Source organism: Moschus berezovskii, chromosome 8, assembly GCF_049115385.1.
Source record: "Moschus berezovskii isolate FMDL1 chromosome 8, NW_MosBer_1.0, whole genome shotgun sequence".
Lineage (NCBI taxonomy): Eukaryota > Metazoa > Chordata > Mammalia > Artiodactyla > Moschidae > Moschus > Moschus berezovskii.
Genome location: NC_142467.1, coordinates 85,652,395 through 85,672,337, shown reverse-complemented (window position 1 = coordinate 85,672,337; position 19,943 = coordinate 85,652,395). Strand labels below are relative to the sequence as shown.

General features: G+C 39.4%; 1 protein-coding gene across 4 annotated transcripts in view; it reads right to left on the bottom strand.

Annotated features, from left to right (window-relative positions):
• Positions 1-2,996: 2,996 nt before the first annotated feature.
• The window catches only part of GRAMD2B (GRAM domain containing 2B), a 73,910-nt gene continuing 56,963 nt past the window's right edge, over positions 2,997-19,943 (bottom strand). For 2 of the 4 annotated variants that reach the window (XM_088838811.1, XM_055429253.2), the window contains 8 exons: positions 19,075-19,146; positions 18,882-18,962; positions 16,039-16,150; positions 15,244-15,366; positions 14,596-14,686; positions 11,922-12,026; positions 8,501-8,594; positions 2,997-4,227 (listed from right to left, as the gene is read on the bottom strand). In XM_088838811.1, coding sequence (XP_088694937.1) covers positions 4,186-4,227; positions 8,501-8,594; positions 11,922-12,026; positions 14,596-14,686; positions 15,244-15,366; positions 16,039-16,150; positions 18,882-18,962; positions 19,075-19,146 — 720 coding nt within the window. In that variant the 3' untranslated portion in view covers positions 2,997-4,185. The remainder of the gene's footprint in view (positions 4,228-8,500; positions 8,595-11,921; positions 12,027-14,595; positions 14,687-15,243; positions 15,367-16,038; positions 16,151-18,881; positions 18,963-19,074; positions 19,147-19,943) is intronic. The other 2 variants (XM_088838812.1, XM_055429254.2) reach the window with 1 other exon arrangement.

Here is a 19,943-nt window from a genome sequence, read left to right as displayed (position 1 = left end):
ACAGATATGAGGTGATATCTTATTCTAGTTTTGATATACATTTTCCTGTTTAGTGACTTTCAACATCTTTTCATGTGCCTATTGGCCATCTGTATGTTGTCCTTAGAAAAATGTCAATTTAGACAAAAACTGTTTTGAATCCATTTTTGAGTGAATTTTTGTGTATAAGATAGAGGTGTAATTTAACTTTTTTGCATATGGCTGTCTAGTTTTCCGCTCACAATTTATTGAATTTTCCCATTGAATATTCTTGACTCCTTTGTCATAATTGGCCATATATGTGTGAATTTATTTGTGAGCTCTCTATTCTGTTCCACTGATCTATGTGTCTGTTTTTATGCCAGTATCATACTATTTTGATTACTGTAGTTTTGTAATTTAATCTGAAATTGGGGGTGTGGTGCCTCCATTTTTGTTCCTCTCTTTTGGTTGCTTTGTTTGGCTCTTTAGAGACTTTTGTAGTTCCAAACAAATTTTAGGATTGTTATTTTTGTGAAAAATGCTATTGGAATTTTGATAGGGATTGCATTGAATCTGTACATTGCTTGAGTAAGGCTTAGCATCTGGAAAAAACAAAAGTGCTGGAAATACTAGTGGTTAAATATGCTCCATTTAATGTCTTTGATTTTGTTTTGTAAAGTCAAGAACTGGTAATATCATTATTAGCAAGGACAGGCTTAAAAGAAGTGCATGAGAAGTATTATATCACTGAGTTCCTTTGTAAGAAGACCAGGTTATGGATCCCAAATGACAGTATTAACTGTTACAGATTAGTAGAATTCTGACTTTAAGACAATCCTTGAGAGCAAAATCTACTGGGCTGTCTATAACATGTTAGTGTCCATGTTATAGGTGTCCATCCATCCTTTAGATCATCAGAAACAAATAAACAAGGAAAGTATCACCCGAATTGAAATTTTAGGATACATAAATCAAAACAGCATGCAACACAATTAACATATAGTTTGGAAAATTTTCAGTCTGACTGTATGAATTTATGAATTAAGGTGAGTTGTGGAAGGCAAGGAAAAAGCATTAAATAATGTGTCTGGTAGGGAATTCTCTGTGAGTCCAGTGATTAGGATTCTGTGCTTCCAGTGCAGGGGGCCTGTGTTCAATCCCTGGTTGGGCAACTAAGATCCCTTAAGCCTCATAGCACAGCCCGCCCCCCCCCCCAAAAAAAAATGTGTCTGGTAGAAAACAAATTTATGGTGACAAAGGGAAAAGGAAGTGGAGAGGAATAACTTAGGAGTTTGGGATTAGCATATAAAAACTATATATAAAACAGATAAACAACAGGGTCCCACTATATAGTATAGGGAACTATACTCAATATCTTGTAATAACCTAGAGTAGAAAAGAATATGAAAAGGGTGTGTATATGTGTGTGTGTGTATATATATATATATATATATATATCTGAATCACTTTGCTGTACACCAGAAATAAACACAACATTGTAAATCAGTTACACTTCAAATAAAAAAAAACAGGAGAGAGACAGGAATGTATTTAGTTTGAAAGGATTGCTCTTTCTGCATCTGTATGTAAGTGTATAATAATTTTTATTTTCTAAATAAATTAGGCTTAATACATTAAAAAATGTGTCAGGGATGGTTTTAAATAACTACATAAATGAATAGCTGGGAAATGCCTTGGAGTGTTGTGTATATTTAGGAAAATATCTTCAATATTCACACAGCTTGAGAGATCAGTAATCATGTCTACTTTCCATATGTAAGACTGGTAATTTCTATTCACCTAAATAGTATGTTTTTAATCACAGATTGTCTATGTAAGTCTGAAGATAGGTTCATTTGTGTCATATTTTAGATTGAACATGTAAGTGACATCATATGGTATTTTTCTTCTTCTGAGTTACTTCATTTAGTGTGATACTCTCTAGTTGCATCCATGTTGCTACAAATAGCATCACTTTTTCGTGGCTGAGTAGCATCCCATCGTGTATATGGACCACATCTTCATCTATTCATCTGTCCGTGGACGTTTAGGTTGTTTCCATGTCTTGCCTATTGTGAGTAGTGCTGCTGCGAACACAGGGGTGCATGTATCTTTTTGGATTAGAGTTTTGTCCGGATATATGCCCCGGAGTCAGATTTCTGGATCATATGGTAGCTCTAGTGTTTTGAGGAATCTCCATACTGTTTTCCATAGTGACTGCACCAATCTTCATTCCCACCAACAGTGTAGGAGAGTTCTCTTATCTCCACATTGTCTCCATAAGGCTTACCTTTTTTATGCTATTTTCTGTGCCAATTTTTGACAGTGACATTCTAAATAGTGACATAATTTAAGTGCTTTGCTACTATTCAGTAGATGTCACTAAGGTTCTGCCCTTAAGGCTTCAAAGAATATTCTTGTATGTAAATCTTTGAGGAAATCTCTTATTGCTTTGGGATAAATTCCTGGATAGTCTTACTAATTTAGTGAAATAACTTTTAAAGACTCCTCACACAGTTGCAAAATTCCTCTCCAGAGATGGCTGACACTCCTGAATCTTTAATGGTTTTAACTATAAAACATTGATGTAGAACTTTGATAACACCTGTCAGACATGCAAACATTTTAAGAAAAAATGAATACGGTTCCTATTAAAAGAGTATACTTCTTGCCCCACAAGACTATCAGCTTTAGAAAGATTATCACATTTAATTCTCACAATGACACTTTTCCTTGGTACTTTTATCCTCATCAACAAAATGGGGGAAAATAACCAAATATCTGCTTATAGTCACATAATTCAAAATGAGGACCCAGGAATCATGCATTGATGTTCTGATATCAAAGTTCATTTTCTTTCCCCTATATTGTTGCAACACAAGAACTTAAATCAGTGTTTTTGCAAGTGAGTATTAGGGAGGAAAGAAGTACGGGTGAGTTGGAAGTAGTAGAGAGGGATGAGAAGCAGTTAAAAAGCGGTTAAAAAGTCTTAGTTACAAGAAGTTACAGACTGACAAAAGACAGTGTTAGCAAGGTATTTAAACCAATGAGTATTTATTAAAAGCCAGGGGTGCACCAGGCACAATTCCTGTCCAGTAGGCTAACAAATACAAATGATGTAACCAATTCACTTATTAGCTTATCTGATTAAACAAAATACATTTCATAGAAATGATTATAAAATGCATTATAGATAAACAGAATATCTTTTATATTAATAAATCTTAGGGTACCTAAATAATTATTAATAAAAACCATCCAACCCATATGGTAAATAGAAGTTAGCAAACCACCAGTTATATATTTTAGTCAGCAAAAGAGAAAAGCATGCTACCATCATGCTGATGGGTTTCAAAATTAATTATAGACATCCTGTTTCAAAACAGACACAGTCCACCTACAATCTTAACATGCAGTATCTTCCATCCAGTATCAAATCACTATTATATTTTTTGGTTTAAAGATTAGTTTTGGTTTCAAAGTCAGTTTAAACTTAGTATTTTAGTCTCAAGTCTCACAGATTCTTGACCTGGGGTGGGTGAGAATCAATCCTATCAAGTATTAATGAGAGGAACAAAACAAAACATAAAATGGGATAGTTTAATCAGCTTTGCCTGATTTTCTGGCCAATACGTAGCTGAGAAGTTAAGATACACATGTAACTTAAACCAGAACATAACATCAGAAAGGGAAAAAAACCCCAAAACTCAAATGTTACTTGTTTGAAGCAAGTTTGTCCATCAGAGTTTTTTTTTTTTCCCCCTTTTGGAAAGTCATGGCAAATTCTTTAAGGGACTGCATCGAGTTTGTTGGCACATGATATATCCCTTACGTTGAAGGCTGGTTGAGGCGGGGGTGGATACAGGAGAGAAGAGGCAGATGGGTAGGACTGAAAAGGCTGGAGTGGCATGTTTGCTGACACAGTCACAATAATCTGCTGAACCACAGTCATCCAAGTGTCCGCTGGGCCCGTCCTGAGACCTCCAGAGACGGGTCTGTTTTCTTCAGGCAGCAGCACTGAAAACTTCCTCAGAGAGTCAAGGTCAACTTTTATTGCACAGGAACCAGAATTATTCCCCATTGCCCCCTTTCCTGAGCCTGAGACCTCCGAGGCAAGCGAGGCCGCCCGCCCGCTAGCTCCTCTGGCCAGCAGGGGGCGCTCCACCAGAGCACCCCGGGAGCAGCTACTTCAAGGGAAGTGCGAGGCATTGCGTGGCTCCAGCTTCAGTCACCGTTCTCAAGCAGCTTTTGTAAGTTGTTTTGTATCTTGAAATAATGGAGAGAAAAGCTCCTGTTATTACATAGAGTGGAGTATACAGTAACGGCGTATTTGCTATGATTCATATAATGCTTGAGATTAATCTCTTCTATCTTGAATAAAAAGCTATACATGGGTTAAATTTAGATCAGGCAAATAAATGCATTATCATGGCATAAAACTGTTTGACAGTCCACTTTAACATGAAAAAAGATAGGGCAAAAAATGAAAGAATGGCACAAAGATGACCATGTCAGTAGAGACTAAGAGAAATAGAGCAAAAACCTTGGCGACACCAGGTGTGACCCAAATGCATTCAGAGACAATGGGAAACGGTCCTTGACAATGCCCATGTAATGGTCTGAATCGGACAAACACCACAATATAACATTTCCCAGAAGACAGAATTTCACAGGACATTGCCTATCTGTGGATCTCAAGACCACAGGATAATGTTGGGCATTGAAAATGGGTTTGGTAAATGTTTGGGTAAATGAATTTGAAAGAATCCAGAGCAGGGTGTTTTTAAGGACCAACACTGTGAAGGGAATGGGAACTCTGTGGAACAAGAGAAAGAGAACATAGTCTTCTTTTGCAAGAATATTCTGTGATGTCCTACTGGTATCCACAGAGTAAATGGAGAGGAAAAGGTCTAAAAACTATGTCCCAGGAACTTCACGGATGCTCACCTTAACCACACACACGTTCACACACAGAGGCAGGTTTTCTACGCAAAGGTAAGGGCTAGAGACACTATATAACAAGACTAGTCACACAGTAGGTGGCACAGTAGGGAAAAGAACAGATATCTGACTCCATACAGAAGTTTATGCTTTTTCTTCCGCACTGCTGCTGCTGCTAAGTCACTTCAGTTGTATCCGACTCTGTGCGACCCCACAGATGGCAGCCCACCAGGCTCCTCCATCACTGGGATTCTCCAGGCAAGAATATTAGAGTGGGCTGCATTTCCTTCTCCAATGCAATGCATGCATGCTAAGTCGGTTCAGTCGTGTCTGACTCTGTGCGACCCCATGGACAGCAGCCCACCAGGCTCCTCTGTCCACAGGACTCTCCAGGCAAGAATACTGGAGTGGGTACTGCTCCAACATTAATGCCACTTCCAGTACTAAGAAAATAAGTATTTACTTCTTTACCTGCAGAGGGCACTGCCTTCATTCCCCATATTCTTACTTCACAACTTCCCTACCTATCCCATAGGACCAAAGATAAATGGAAAAGCAGGAGTGGGAAGGGAGAAAAAGAAATGATAAAAAAAAATTGATATACAAAATATTTAAAATGCCTTACAAAGACAAAAACCCCAAAAGTAAAACAAAGAGGATAAATAGGCAGTTTACAAGACAAAACCCATAAGAAGAATATATATATATGAAATGATGTTCAACCACAGTATTAATCAGAAAAATGTAAATATAAACCATGAGATCTGACTTCACACTCAGTCTAGAAGGTGGGAGGGGGCCAGAATGGGCTAAGATGGTGTCTACATTAGAGAATCTGAGACATTTGAAGATAGACTAATTAGTGGACAAAGTCTTGTGCAGTGTATCAGTGGCAAGTAAAAAAAGAGGAAGGAGTTAAAATATTCTTTAGTTTTCCATAAGAATGATTGAAAGGGCAGTGATGCCATGAACAGAAATGGGTAAGATATGAGCGGGCAGATCAGGAGGCTGAGACATGACCAGTCCCTGTGGGAGAATAAAAGAGTTGCTGGTGTTGAGTAGAAACAGCTGAGACCTGGTTCCTACCTCCCCATAGCTGCTGCGTCATCACCAGCCTGCCTCTGGGGAGGGTGGGGCTGGGGGTTATAGCCTGAGCAACAAGCGCAAGGGTGTGCCCTGGTGACTGTTTTTATGCTAAGATTCCTATGAGCAATGTGTGCAACTTATGATTATTTATAACGTCAACACGTGCATTTTGACCCTAAGTCTCCTCTCTCCCGCTTCTGCTTTGGGACACAGGTTTATTTTGGCACCCTAGCCGAGTGGCTGGGTTCTGCGCAAGATGTGGCCAGCTGTCTCTCCTACTTTCCTGTCCCTCATTACAGAAAGTGTTGTCCCTGCCAGGATCCACAGGAGAATGGGAAGAAATGCACAAGAGGGCGGCTGGGTTCTGCATGCTTCCCAGTGAATATCACCATGTGCCAGCGTGAACAACAGAGAAAATTACCACTCCATTCTCCAGGTCAGCAGGGAAGCCAAACATGTCTAAAGTGAAAGTCACTCAGTCACGTCCAACTCTTTGCGATATAGTCCATGGAATTCTCCAGGCCAGAATACTGGAGTGGGTAGCTTTTCCTTTGTCCAGGAGATCTTCCCAACCCAGGGATTGAACCCAAGTCTCCTGCATTGCAGGCAGATTCTTAACCAGCTGAGCCACAAGGGAAGCCCAAGAATACTGGAGTGGGTAGCCTATCCCTTCTCCAGCGGATCTGACCCAGGATTCCTGACCCAGGAATCAAACTGGGGTCTCCTGCATTGTAGGCAGATTCTTTACCAACTGAGCTATCAGGGAAGCTCTAAACATGTCTAAGCATTTCATCAAAGAAATTTTATCTTCAATTCTAGCAACTGATGTTTTAGAAAGGAAAACAGTTCTGGTTGCTACTCCATACCTTCTCTAGCTTGATTATGGATCGAAAAGAGAAAATGTCTGAGTCTGCCCACTGATACAGTGATTCAGTGGGAATTATCTGTCATGCCTTGGTTTAGAACAGAAACCTGTGGACTCCTTTGCTCTCCATACTTAAGTGGTTAAGTGCTAGATACCATCTTTGGTATCACAGGACAAACTTAATTTGACTCATTTGTGTTTTATGTTTCTTCCCAAGTAAGCATAACTGTACTATTATGGAAATCCACCAAATACCAAGCATTTGTGGCAGCAATTAGAATTGAATAATTCATGAAGCCTTTCCTGAGATAAGGATCAAAACAAAGCATCAGAGGGGAAGGGATAGACATGCTGAAAGGAGAGATAAGAAATGCTAACAAGGTTTAACTTCAGGATATTTCTGGCTGCCTACCATTTTCTCCTGTTTGCCTCACTCTTCAGTGACCTTATCCCCAAGCGTAAGGTTGGATTTTTGGGGAGCAGTAAAGCAGAGGGCTTCTCAGGACAAATGTGGGAGTCAGACCAGGCTCAAATTCCAGCTCTGTCAACTTTCTGGCTCTGCCTCCTTGAGGACGTTAACTTGAAACTTTGATCCTTTTGTCAGATGGAAACAATGACATCTACAAGACTGAATGCAAATATCTTATGTATGGTGGCAACCAGTCTGGGTGGAGCTGGGGCTGCCCTCTCTGGTCAGGACACTCCCCTACAGTGTCCCTCCCTGGAGCGCCATGTCAGATATCACTTATCCTTGGGGCCTAGGACAAGAAAATAATTTCTAACCAAGGAGGAAAACAACAAAACCTACTATTAACAACAAGAAAAATGAGCTGAAACGTATTTCTTTGTGAAAAATCCCCTGGTGAGGTTTAGTCTTTTCAATGGCCTGTTGCACACCCATGTGTGTGTAACCCCTGCCCTATGGTGGTAGGGGGCCTATAGTACCAACATAAACCTGTGTCCCAAAGCAGAAGCAGGAAAGAGAGGATTTAGGGTCACAATGCATGTGTGGACATAATAAAGTCATAAGCTGCACACATTTCTTCATAGGAATCTTAGCATAAAAACTGTCACCAGGCAGTAAGACTAATCTAGACAGCATATTAAAAAGCAGAGACATTACTTTGCCAACAAAGGTCTGTCTAGTCAAGGCTACAGTTTTTCCAGTGGTCATGTATGGATGTGAGAGTTGGACTGTGAAGAAAGCTGATCGCCGAAGAACTGATGCTTTTGAACTGTGGTGCTGGAGAAGACTCTTGAGAGTCCCTTGGACTGCCAGGAGATCCAACCAGTCCACTCTAAAGGAGATCAGTTCTGGGTGTTCATTGGAAGGACTGATGCTAAAGCGGAAACTTTAATACTTTGGCCACCTCATGCGAAGAGTTGACTCCCTGGAAAAGAGTCTGATGCTGGGAAAGATTGAGGGCGAGAGGAGAAGGGGACGACAGAGGATGAGATGGCTGGATGGCATCACTGACTCAATGGACATGAGTTTGGGTAGACTCCAGGAGTTGGTGATGGACAGGGAGGCCTGGCGTGCTGCTGTTCATGGCGTCGCAAAGCGTCGGACACGACTGAGCGACTGAACTGACTGACTGGCTGAGGCAGTAACAGTGAGTGCCCCAACACAGGAAAGAAAGCACTCACCTTTTCTAATCTCATTATGTTAGCTGTAAGCTCTTGGCACAAAGCCTCCACATTTAACTGTACTTGTGACCCCAGGCCAGATGGTGCTGTCTGTCTGTAAGAACCAAGAGAAAAATTACTGTGGGCAGGAATGGCAAAGAAACAAGTGGAATGAACACATTTTAAATTTATTTGAACAGAAAACTAGGTTATAATAGAAGACAGTGTGCATTTAACCTGCTGACATCAGAAAGGCCCTGCAGTAATCCACAACTCCAGACTACATGTTTAGGGGACTAATTCTACAAAGATCAGCTGGAAATCCCTTAAGCTATTTTTGTCTAAGTGGCTGCATTGTACCTTGGCTTCCGAACAAGAATCAATTATTCTCAAGCATGTGGTTTCTTAGACTCCTTTTATTAATTGCTGTTACCTTCTCTCTGTCCATGATGGCATGCATTTTTAAGGAGTATTGCTTTTCTCAGTCATATTCATACTGTTTATGGGAGAAGCAATCATTTACACTAGAACTTTCATAATGTTTGGGCTTCCCTGGTGGTTCAAATGGTAAAGAATCTGCCTGCAATGCAACAGACCCAGGTTTGATCCCTGGGTCGGGAAGATCCCCTGGAGAAGGGAATGGCAACCCACTCCAGTGTTCTTGCCCGAAGAATTCCATGGACAGAGGAGCCTGTCTTTAATCAAATTTCTGTTGATGTATGTGACTTCTGTATTTCCTTCCTTGAGACCTGCCATATAAATGTAATTGCCCTTGTCTAGTAAGTAATATAACTGATGTATTCACTATCAGCCACTCGAGTGTTAAAGGCATGGGCTCTTACTCTGGGGTCCACTGGGGTCCTATACCAGCTAAAACTGTAGGACATTTAGAGATATGTATACATTTTCCTGCAGAGCTGCTCAAAAACCATTGATCAGATTATCATGTTAAAGTCAAGCAGCATGGTTGGTATCTCCTCTGTTTCTTGGCTGTAATTTAATTTAAGCTGTAAAGTTTTTTTTTTTAAGTATAGTTGCTTTACAGAATTTTGTTTTTTGTCAAATCTCAACATGAATCAGCCATAGGTATACATATATCCCCCTCCCTCCCATCTCCCCCCACATCCCACCCCTCTAGGTTGATACAGAGCCCCTGTTTGAGTTTCCTGAGCCACACCACAAATTCCTGTTGGCTACCTATTTACATATGGTAATGTGAGTTTCCATGTTACTCTTTCCATACATCTCACCCTCTCCCCTTTCCCCATGTCCATAAGTCTATTTTCTATGTCTGTGTCTCCATGGCTGCCCTGTAAATAAATTTTTCAGTACCATTTTTCTAGATTCCGTATATATGTGTAGAATACGATATTTATCTTTCTCTGACTTACTTCTCTGCATAACAGGCTCTAGGTTCATCCACCTCATCAGAACTGACTCAAATGTGTTCCTTTTTATGGCTGAGTAACATTCCATTGTGTATATGTACCACAACTTCTTTATCCATTCACCTGTGGATGGACATCTAGGTTGCTTTCATGTTCTAGCTATTGTAAATAGTGTTGCAACGAACAATGGGACACATGTGTCTTTTTCAATTTTGGTTTCCTCAGACTGAATCCAGTCCCCTGCATTGGGAGTGTGGAGTGTTAACCACTGAACCACCACGGAAGTACCTGGTGAAATCTTTTGGTTTCTAAATGAGGGATCTGAGACTCAAGGTACTGATTTATCCACATGAAATTCTGACAGTCCACAGGCTGTGAATCCACTAACAAAGCTAGTACAATGTATATATTAAAAAAATGGTTCTGCACCAACGAAAGCAGATTACAAGTGTGGATTTAGCTAGCTGGGCAGCATGGATGGATGACCCTGGATGAAGAAAGATACAGAGGAAATTCAGGTTCTATTAAATTACTCTATTAACAGACTTTCCCATCACAGATGTTCCCTGAACTCATGTCATATGTGACCTCTGTGATTTTCCTTTTAAATGATTGCTTTTCAGACTGTTACCTCCTCTTGGGTTGACTATCTAAATAGTAGAATAAATATTCCATTTGACTTTCATTAATAGAATTTCCCCCTCATTGTCACCAAGTTAATTAAATGATAACAGGACAGGAGGTACATTTCCCTAATAAAATCACTTATATCACTTACATGATAGTGAACTAATATTTTTACAGTAATGTAGAGTCGCCTCCTAAGCTCTAGGTGTATTATTAACATTCTGAACAACATGGGAGAGAGTAAGGGCAGGGTATAAATCTATCCCAAACCATTCATTAGACTTCTTATTATTGGTTCAAATGTATGTTCATGGTACAAAAAAATCTGTGTAACAGTATACACATAAGCCATAGAACAAAACTTTTAGGTAACTATTAAGAGTGTCAAGAAAGGCCCCAGAATAGTATAGCATAATAGTTCTTAGAGTGTAGACCCCAGGCCAGCACCAGAAGCTTGCAGAATGGGCCCTGCAGTCTATTTTAATAAGCTGTCCAGATGATCCTGATACACAATGAAAATATACTGACTCACTTCTCGGCTATTCCTTACACTCAAGGAACCACTGGTGGTCTAAGTTTCTATGGTCATATAGACCTGAATCCTGATTCTGTTGGATTTTTTTTTTACAAACTATTTCTCTGAGTCTCAGTTTTCTCATCTATAAAGGAGGGAATCACACCGATTTTTGAGGGTTATGGTGAAGATATAATGAGAGAACATTGTTGGTGTGTGAAAGTATCTATTGTAACAGTGTCTCTAGCACATGGTACATACTCTAAAAAGAAATAACTCCACTTTTAAAACTTCAGCTAGCAGTATGCTTTTATTTTACTTTTTAGGGAATGTGTCAAAACCCTCACGTAAATGGGTTTATAGGAAAGACCGATATGTCAATAGATTTAATTAGTTGGGGCCTATTAAAAATACCGTGGTAGAAAATCTTTACAGACACATTCAGCTAATTACTGGTCACATGGATCTTAATAGTGGTCAAGACTTTTGTAAATAAGTGAGTTCCTATAAAGAGCTATAAATGATGAAATGTGCTGGGTTACTTGAAATTGCTTCTTTTTTGTGAATGACTTGACTCACTGCCATTTTACGAAGATAAACTTGAATATTTTAATAAATGGGCCAAGGTCACAACAGAGCTTAGGATAAGAGAACAAGATAATGTAAAATTAGGCTTGTTTCTTGCCTTCTTGCTGGCAACACTATAGCAACTCAAAAACATGCAGAGTCAGGTCATTCATTTTTTTTCTCCAGGGCCCACCTACCTCTTTATTTTCTACATGTACACTTAGCAAAACGTCTCATACAGAATGTATCCTCAATTAATGCTTGCCAGAAGGATGCCAGGCTCAGGTCAAACATTATACTAATGTGAAAAGCAAGCAGAAGACAGCACTGGAGGGAACTGTCTTACTCGGTCTGATGGGTGTCCACAATGGAGGTTAGTGACCCCAGCTGCTCCTCCAGAGTGTTAATTCTGTATCTCATGTAGAAGGTGGAGATGATCAGTCCACAGACACTGGAAAGGGATAAAAGAGAAATTATCAATGGGTTAATGGCCAGGACCTGACTGATGTTCCTAAAGCAATAAATGTAAACTCTGTACATTTGAGGCAAAGTACCAAAATAACTTGGCTACAGAGACTTTAAAAAGCTCATTTTTTTTTTTCAACAGACTGATGTTTGCACCAAACTTTAGAACTAGGATATTAAATTCTCTAGTCCCTCAATTTACAAATAATGGCCATTCAGGAATCTTACTCAAAGCCAGCCAATGTAGATTGTCAAGCTGGGGCTCCTCCTCCCACCAGGTACTGTCGGAAGTCCTGGCCAGTGGGTGTCTGGTCTTGTGACTCACAAATTCCCTGCTTTATCTGAAAACCAAACCGGGCACATCCTCCTCGGTTGGGAGGAACAGCCTAGAACTGGGTCAGGCTATTTTTAGAAGAACAACTGGTTACAGAGTGGAAGCTGAGGGGGAAGTTAAAAAAAGTCAATGCCTAAGTTTTTATTGAAGGGGATTACTTTTCTAAAAATTGAAGTACAGTTGATTTACAGTGTTGTGTTAATTATTGCTATACAGCAAAATGATTGTTATACATATATTTATATTGTCTTTAGTACTATTTTTTAATATTTTAAAAAATATTTTCCATTTTTTAAACATTCTTTTCTATTATCCTGTGGTTTATCATAGGATATTGAATGTAGTTCTCTGTCCTATACAGTTGGACTTCGTTGTTTGTCTTATACAATTATGTTTTATAACTGTATATAATTTGCATCTGCTAACCCCAACCTCCCACTTCATCCCCTCACCCCCTCTTGGAAGCTACCAGTCTGTTCTCTGTGTCCATGCTGCTGCTGCTGCTAAGTCGCTTCAGTTGTGTCTGACCTCTGTGCAGCCCCACAGACGGCAGCCCACCAGGCTCCCCTGTCCCTGGGATTCTCCAGGCAAGAACACTGGAGTGGGTTGCCATTTCCTTCTCCAGTGAATGAAAGTGAAAAGTGAAAGTGAAGTCACTCAGTCGTGTCTGACTCTGTGCGACCCCATGGACTATAGCCTACCAGGCTCCTCTGTCCATGGGATTTTCCAGGCAAGAGTACTGGAGTGGGGTGCCATTGCCTTCTCCCTGTGTCCATGAGTCCGTTTCTATTTCACAGATAGGTTCATTTGTGTCGTATTTTAGATTCTGCATATAAATGATATCAGTATGATATTTGTCTTTCTGATTTACTTAGTGTGATAATCTCTAGTTACATCCATGTTGCTGCAAATGGCATTATTATTTCATTCTTTTTTATGGCTGAGTATTATTCCATTGTGTATATATACACACACACCATATCTTTATACATTCATCTGTTGATCGACATTTAGGTTGCTTCCATGTCGTGGCTACTGTGAGTAGTGCTACTATGAACATAGGAGTGCATGTGTCTTTTTGAATTATAGTTTCGTCTGGAGATATGCCCACGAATGGGATTGCCGGATCACATGGTAGCTCTATTTTTAGTTTTCTGAGGAAACTCCATACTGTTTTCCACAGTGGTTGCACCAGTTTACATTCCCACCAACAGTGTAGCAGGGTTCCCTTTCTCCATGCTCTCCAGCATTTCTGGGCTTTTTAACAATGGTCATCCTGACTGCTGTGAAGTGGGACCTCATTGTAGTTTTGCATTGCAATTTTCTAATAACTAGCAGTGCTGAACACCTTTTCATGTGCCTCTTGGCCATATGTAGCTATTCTTTGGAGAACTATCTATTTAGGTCGTCTGCCTATTTACCAGTTGGGTTGTGTTTTTTTGTTGTTGTTGGGTCGGATGAACTGTTTGTATATTTTGGAAATTAAGCCCTTGTTGGTCACATCATTTGCAAATACTTTTCCCAATCTGTGGGTTTTAATTTTGTTTACAGTTTCCTTTGCTGTGCAAAAGCTTGTAAAACTTTGACTAAGCCCCATTTGTTTATTTTTGTTATTATTTCTATTGCCTTGGGAGACTGACCTAAGAAAACATTGCTAAAGATGTTTTGCCCATGTTTTATTCTAGGAGTTTTATGGTGTCATGTCTCATGTTTAAGTCTTTAAGCTATTTTGAGTTTAGTTTTGTGTATGGTGAGATGGTGTGTTCTAACTTCACGGATTTACTTGGAGCTGTCCAATTTTAAGGGGAGGACATTTTAAAGTTGTTTTGGTTTCTAACTGGAGGACATTGGATAGACAAAAAAAATAAACAAGAGCAAAGATGCGTCATATTTCAGGCAACAATTTCTCTACTAAGAGTATCTACTCAGAACTTATTCTTCTGCTGGATCTGGTATATTTTGCTCTTCTTTCTTCCCTTCTCCACTATTTATTTCAGTAAAAAGGGATGAATATGAAAATGTGACCTAAGTTTAAGAAAAAAATGTTGAAGTAGGAGATGAAAATTCCCCCCGAAAGATCTGGGTCACATTAGAGACATTAGAGATTCATGGCTCTTGACAAAGTGAAGAGATTTTTCCTTTAGTGAAATGAATCATTTTCTTAAGTCATTAACAGTAAAATACAAGTCTTAAGTCATTCAGAGGAAATACATTTACTTACACAATTGCATAGAATATAAGAATATGGTGGAGAGTTGGACATTTCTCAGACTTTACTCTGGGTATGAGTCCAATGGTTTCTGACTGACCTGCTGAATGGAAAACAAAATATATGTTTTAAAGTGATAACATATCTCCTTCATGCAGCAGTATCCCTATAGGGAAGAAGTACTTGAGAGACAGAATTATTTCCAGGCAATAGGAATCAGAGAAAATACTATCTGAAGCCTTCCAGTTTTCATTTCAATCAGTGGTTACAATTCCTTCCCACATGTTTCATTCAATACATATTTGTTGAGAGCCTTCTCTGTGCCAAGCCTTGGGATAGAGTGAGTGACCAGTTATGATAATAATCAGTAAATAATAATTAAATAATTTAGTTTTATGGGTAATTTTTGAATCATAGTCTCAATGTATTCAGAATGATGAAAGGTCCTCTACAAAAGCGATTCATCTTTGTATCCCTTACAGTAAAGCACAGAACTGGGTACTGTCTGTTGAGCGAATAAATGAACTAATATGCAAAGACCTACAGCAGGAAGGGAGGAGAGGGAACAGGAAAGGCAGTCATAAAGTGAAACACGAGGATCTTTTAAAGTTACAAGCAGATGCCCCCACTACCCGCCTGCCATCGTAATCCATTCCTTACCATGCCCAGGGAGACTCTTGGCTTTTCCCTCAGGTACTCTGTTCACAAGGGGATCTGCCCGAGTTGGTTTTGCTTCTCCCTTGGAGACATTCAGAACTGTCTGGGATTCTGTCACATGGAAATCTACCAAGATGAAACAGGGCTGGGTAAGTTTTCCCTCCAGTGCGTTTACACACATAGGATCAACCACAAAGCAAATCAGTCCCTGAATATATACATAATGGTCGGGAATATAAATGGATCTTCTCACAAGCTAGTTGAGTGGTTTGGGGATGAAATTCCATGTTTAAGCAAATAAGAAATAAAACGATACAAAGGCAGTTTGTCCTTATCCCACTGACTCATGGGGATCATTCGGCCATAATAATTAATAATATTATAAAGAAGAGGTAAGAAAATATCGCATGCTTCTATCTTTCGACCACTCCAATATCATGTCTATTTAAGAGATGATTTTTTTTCCCACCACACCACACAGCTTGTGGGATTTTAGTTCCCCAACCAGAGATTGAACCTGGGCCTGCTGCAGTGAAACCGTGGAGCCTTAACCACTGGACCATCAGGGCATTCTCAAACAGACTTTCGTTACATGCATATAAAGAGAAATGGGTTTTTACCACATAGGCAATTTGTTTCCCTTGAACTTTCAAACTACCCTTTGTTTAGAGTCCTGTTTTAACTGTAAGCTCAGAAGATGTGTTGTTTATTGGTTGGTTTTGTTTTTTTGTTTTTGGTTGAGGTAAGGATGCTTTGTGGAGAATTAAGTTTCAGTAAAGATACAAAAATCTCCCAGACCTCGAGAGTTCTCAGATTCAGGGGTCTGAGATCCAGAACTACTGTATCCTTCCATGTCTTGCCTTCTTTGCCGCACCACTCCATCCAAATCTGAGAATTCATCGTTGAAATCCTGAAGGGAAATAACGAAATGCGAAGAGGCCATTATCCTTCATTCAACATGCAGGCCTTTCACTTAGGCCTGACCTACAGAATACAAATAGTGAAGGATTACCCCATACTACTGGGTTTCCTCAACAGAGTATCTGGTTACTGATTTTCTGGGCAGTCAGAATTCTGTTAACACACAGTGGCCAACTTGTTTGAAACAACAAATGTCTAGGGAAAAAACTGGAATGCTGATGACAGAAAAGCTTCCAGGTAAAGCTGGAGAAGTCTCACTTGCATTGTGCAATGAGAAAAAGTGACTGAAATACATATATATAACAAAAAAGTAGCTAGAAAGTTCTAAATGTATGTTCTAAATGCAGAGTCCTTTGGACAGCAAGGAGATCAAACCAGTCAATCCTTAAGGAAATCAACCCTGAATATTCATTAGAAGGACTGATGCTGAAGCATCAATATTCTGGTCACCTGATATGAAGAGCTGACTCAATGGGAAAGACCCTGATGCTGGGGAAGATTGTGGGCAGGAGGAGAAGGGGGTGACAGAGGATGAGATGGTTGGATGGCATCATTGACACAATGGACATGAGTTTGAGAAAATTCCTGGAGATAGTGAAGGACAGGGAAGCCTGGTGTGCTGCAGCCTGTGGGACCACAGAAGAGTCAGACGTGACTTAGTGACTGAGCAACAACAAATGCAGAGAAAGGTTTTTTCAAATTATAGTTTTAATAGAGGTATTGGAAACAGAAAAGGAAAAATGGCTTAAGCAAATTGGACACTGAAGGGAAAGTTTTAGCTTTTTTCTTCCCTCAAACAAATCAAAACAGGGTCAGTAACATACTTCTAAATGACAGAAGGGTTATATAGGAGTGTGGAGTTGGGAAAAGCAGGATGTTTTTGCTGTGTACCCTACTTGTTCCCCAAAGTGCTTAAGAAATGAAGAGACAAGAGATGTCACTAAAATTTGCCAGTGAAAATTTGTCACTAAATTTGCCAATTAAGCAATTAGGCAAAGGTACAATTAGGTGAGCTTTTCACAATTTATTTAGCGACCAAGTGAAGAAAAGGAAATATGGCCTGTAAGCAAATTACCAACATTTCACCTTCAATTAGCTGTCTCTTGATCATTTCAACAGCCATTGCATCTTCACACAAGAATTTACAGGGGAAAGAAAATTAAACAATTCAAATCTCTTCAATTTAATAAGTATTAATGGAATGCCTATCTTAGATCAGGCAGTATGCAAAGCTCCATACATATGATTTCATGACTGCATTTAATCTTCACAGCCATGTAAGGACCTTGGCATTTTACCAGATGAAGAAACTGAGTCAGAGTAATTAAAGAGCTTGCCTGATGGCATAGCTCAGCTGGCTGGAACTGAGATTTGAAACCAGGTTTGATGGATTCCAAATCATAAGTGTTTTATCCTATTTCTCACTGTTTTTTTAAGGTAGTTTGTTTTTTTTAATTGAGATAAAATTCACTGGTTTAAGTATACAATGTAGTGGTTTTCAGAATAATTACATTATTGTACAGCCATCACCCCTGTCTTATTTCATGATATGCCCATCTTCCCACCAAAAGAAACTCTATCTATTATCAGTCACTCCAATTTATCCCTCCTTTCATCCCCTGGCGACCACTAATGCATTTTCTGTCCCTATGGATTGGTCTATTCTGAACATTTCATACAAATGAATCGTACAATATGTGGCCTTTTGTGTCTGCCTTCTTCCCCTTAGCATAATGTGTTCAACATCTATCCACGCTGTATTATGTATTGATAGTTCTTCCTTTTTATGGTCAAATAATATTTCACTATATAGATATATTACATTCTATTTATCCATTTATCAGCTGATGGGTATTGGGGTTGCTTCCACTTTTGGGCTGTGATGTATAATGAAGCTATGAACATTCTGGTTTAAGTTTTTGTGTGAACATGTTTTCAATCCCAGTACTTTTTAACAGCTCTGAAGAAAAAATAAAGATTTGTAGATGTTGAAACTCTGGACTCATCCCACTTCACCAAAGGTATTAAAAGATTTAACAATCATCAATTCAGGAATAACTATTTGAACAACATGGCTGGGACTTCTTGGGCTCATATTATACCATGTCAGGTATGAATCTTGTACAAATGGGGGGAGCTATTTCCCTACTCTGTAGTCAAAAAGTCTAAGGGAATTAAAGAATCTCTGTGCCTTTCACTTGGGCTTTAAAGCTTCCTTTTTCCACAGTTATTTCTAGCTAACCCTCTTCCACAGTTATTTCTGAGTATCCCTCATCATCTACTAAGCTGTAAAATATTTGAAGATAAGAACTAGTTTTGATTTTTCCTGGTGTCTTTATGGGTATACCATGCTAACATGGTGCCTTGAACACAGAAGATGTTCAATGACTTGTGGGACTGAATCATGCCTTCCCCAAATAAATTAGTGAATCCCTCTGAACAATACTGATAAATACATCAAGATTTGATGAATCCCTTTGTGGACCTGTAACTGGCCAAGTCAGCCCACTAACATGTTTCTTTTCTTTTGCAGGATGGCTCTTCAATTACCTGAATAAATTTATGACTTCCTATGGTCCTCTCTTCTTCAGGGCAGAAACTATGCCTCATATACCATGGTCCTAAGTTCCTCCCACACGCTGGTCATGGTGTAAGGAGCAGTGCCATTGTGGGACCTTCTCACTTTCTTTTGCATTTTGATCATTATGTAGGCAACTCACCAGAGGCAGAGATGAAGGGCGGTCTGCCCGGAAACTGTTTTCAAGAGAAGATGGACTGGGACCACTGCCAATACCTGTATTCTGAAATTATCGAAACAAAATTATTTTCACAAAATGGAAAAACCAGATCAACTCCAAAACTAAGAAATACAGAAGAGAGACAGCAGTTGAGGCTCAGAGATGTCATACTCACTTCTAAGTGTCCACACACAGATTTCAGTAGTTTGTAAGTTGAATCTCTGGAGAGTAAGGAGACAAATATGTACTGAAAAACAAAATAATAATTATTAACAGATACTGCTTGACTAGAAGTAAGAGTTAAAAATTTTATCTATCTATATTTTTTCAAACAATGTAGCCTACATTCTATATAGAGTCTATTCTCTCATTCCTCTCACTCACACATTGAGTTTTTATTCCATTCCTGGAATAAAGTGATTATGTTCTCCCACAATAGCAACAAAACTCTCAAACCCAACTTAAATGATAGAGAAATGTATAGCAAAAGGCAAGCTCTGATACCCTAACCTTGGTGCCCCAGACAGGCTTGGGCAGAAAGAGACCTGAATAGTAAAGAAAGGCCCGTGGTGTTTTTGCCAGGTCTTCTTTTAAGTCTCTCTCCCTCCCCTCCCCACCTCCTTTTGAGAAGGTATTTAACAGTTCCCAAGGGTCTGCTGTCTCTGCTCTGACCTAGATTTCCACTGAAAATTTCCCAGCCGCTCTCACAGGCTCATTTTTTTTCAAGCCACTTCCAGATTCTTTCTTGGACAAATATGGAGATTTCCGAGTGGATGCTTATAAGTACGTTATGAGAAAGAAGTAAAGTCAGAGCTAGACAAGTCATTTGGAGACAAATAACACAAGGAAAAATGATTTTACCATCAACCATATGTTAACAATAAAAAGGCTCACTCTTTTTCCATCTGTTTGAATCACATAATCTTTTTACACTCGCTTTCCAAAGTTTGTGACTTCCCTCTCTTGCTCAACCATGAGAGAACTTGATATACTTTCCAAGCAAATACTGTATTCCAAAGTAGTTAACATTATGGGTTCTGGCAG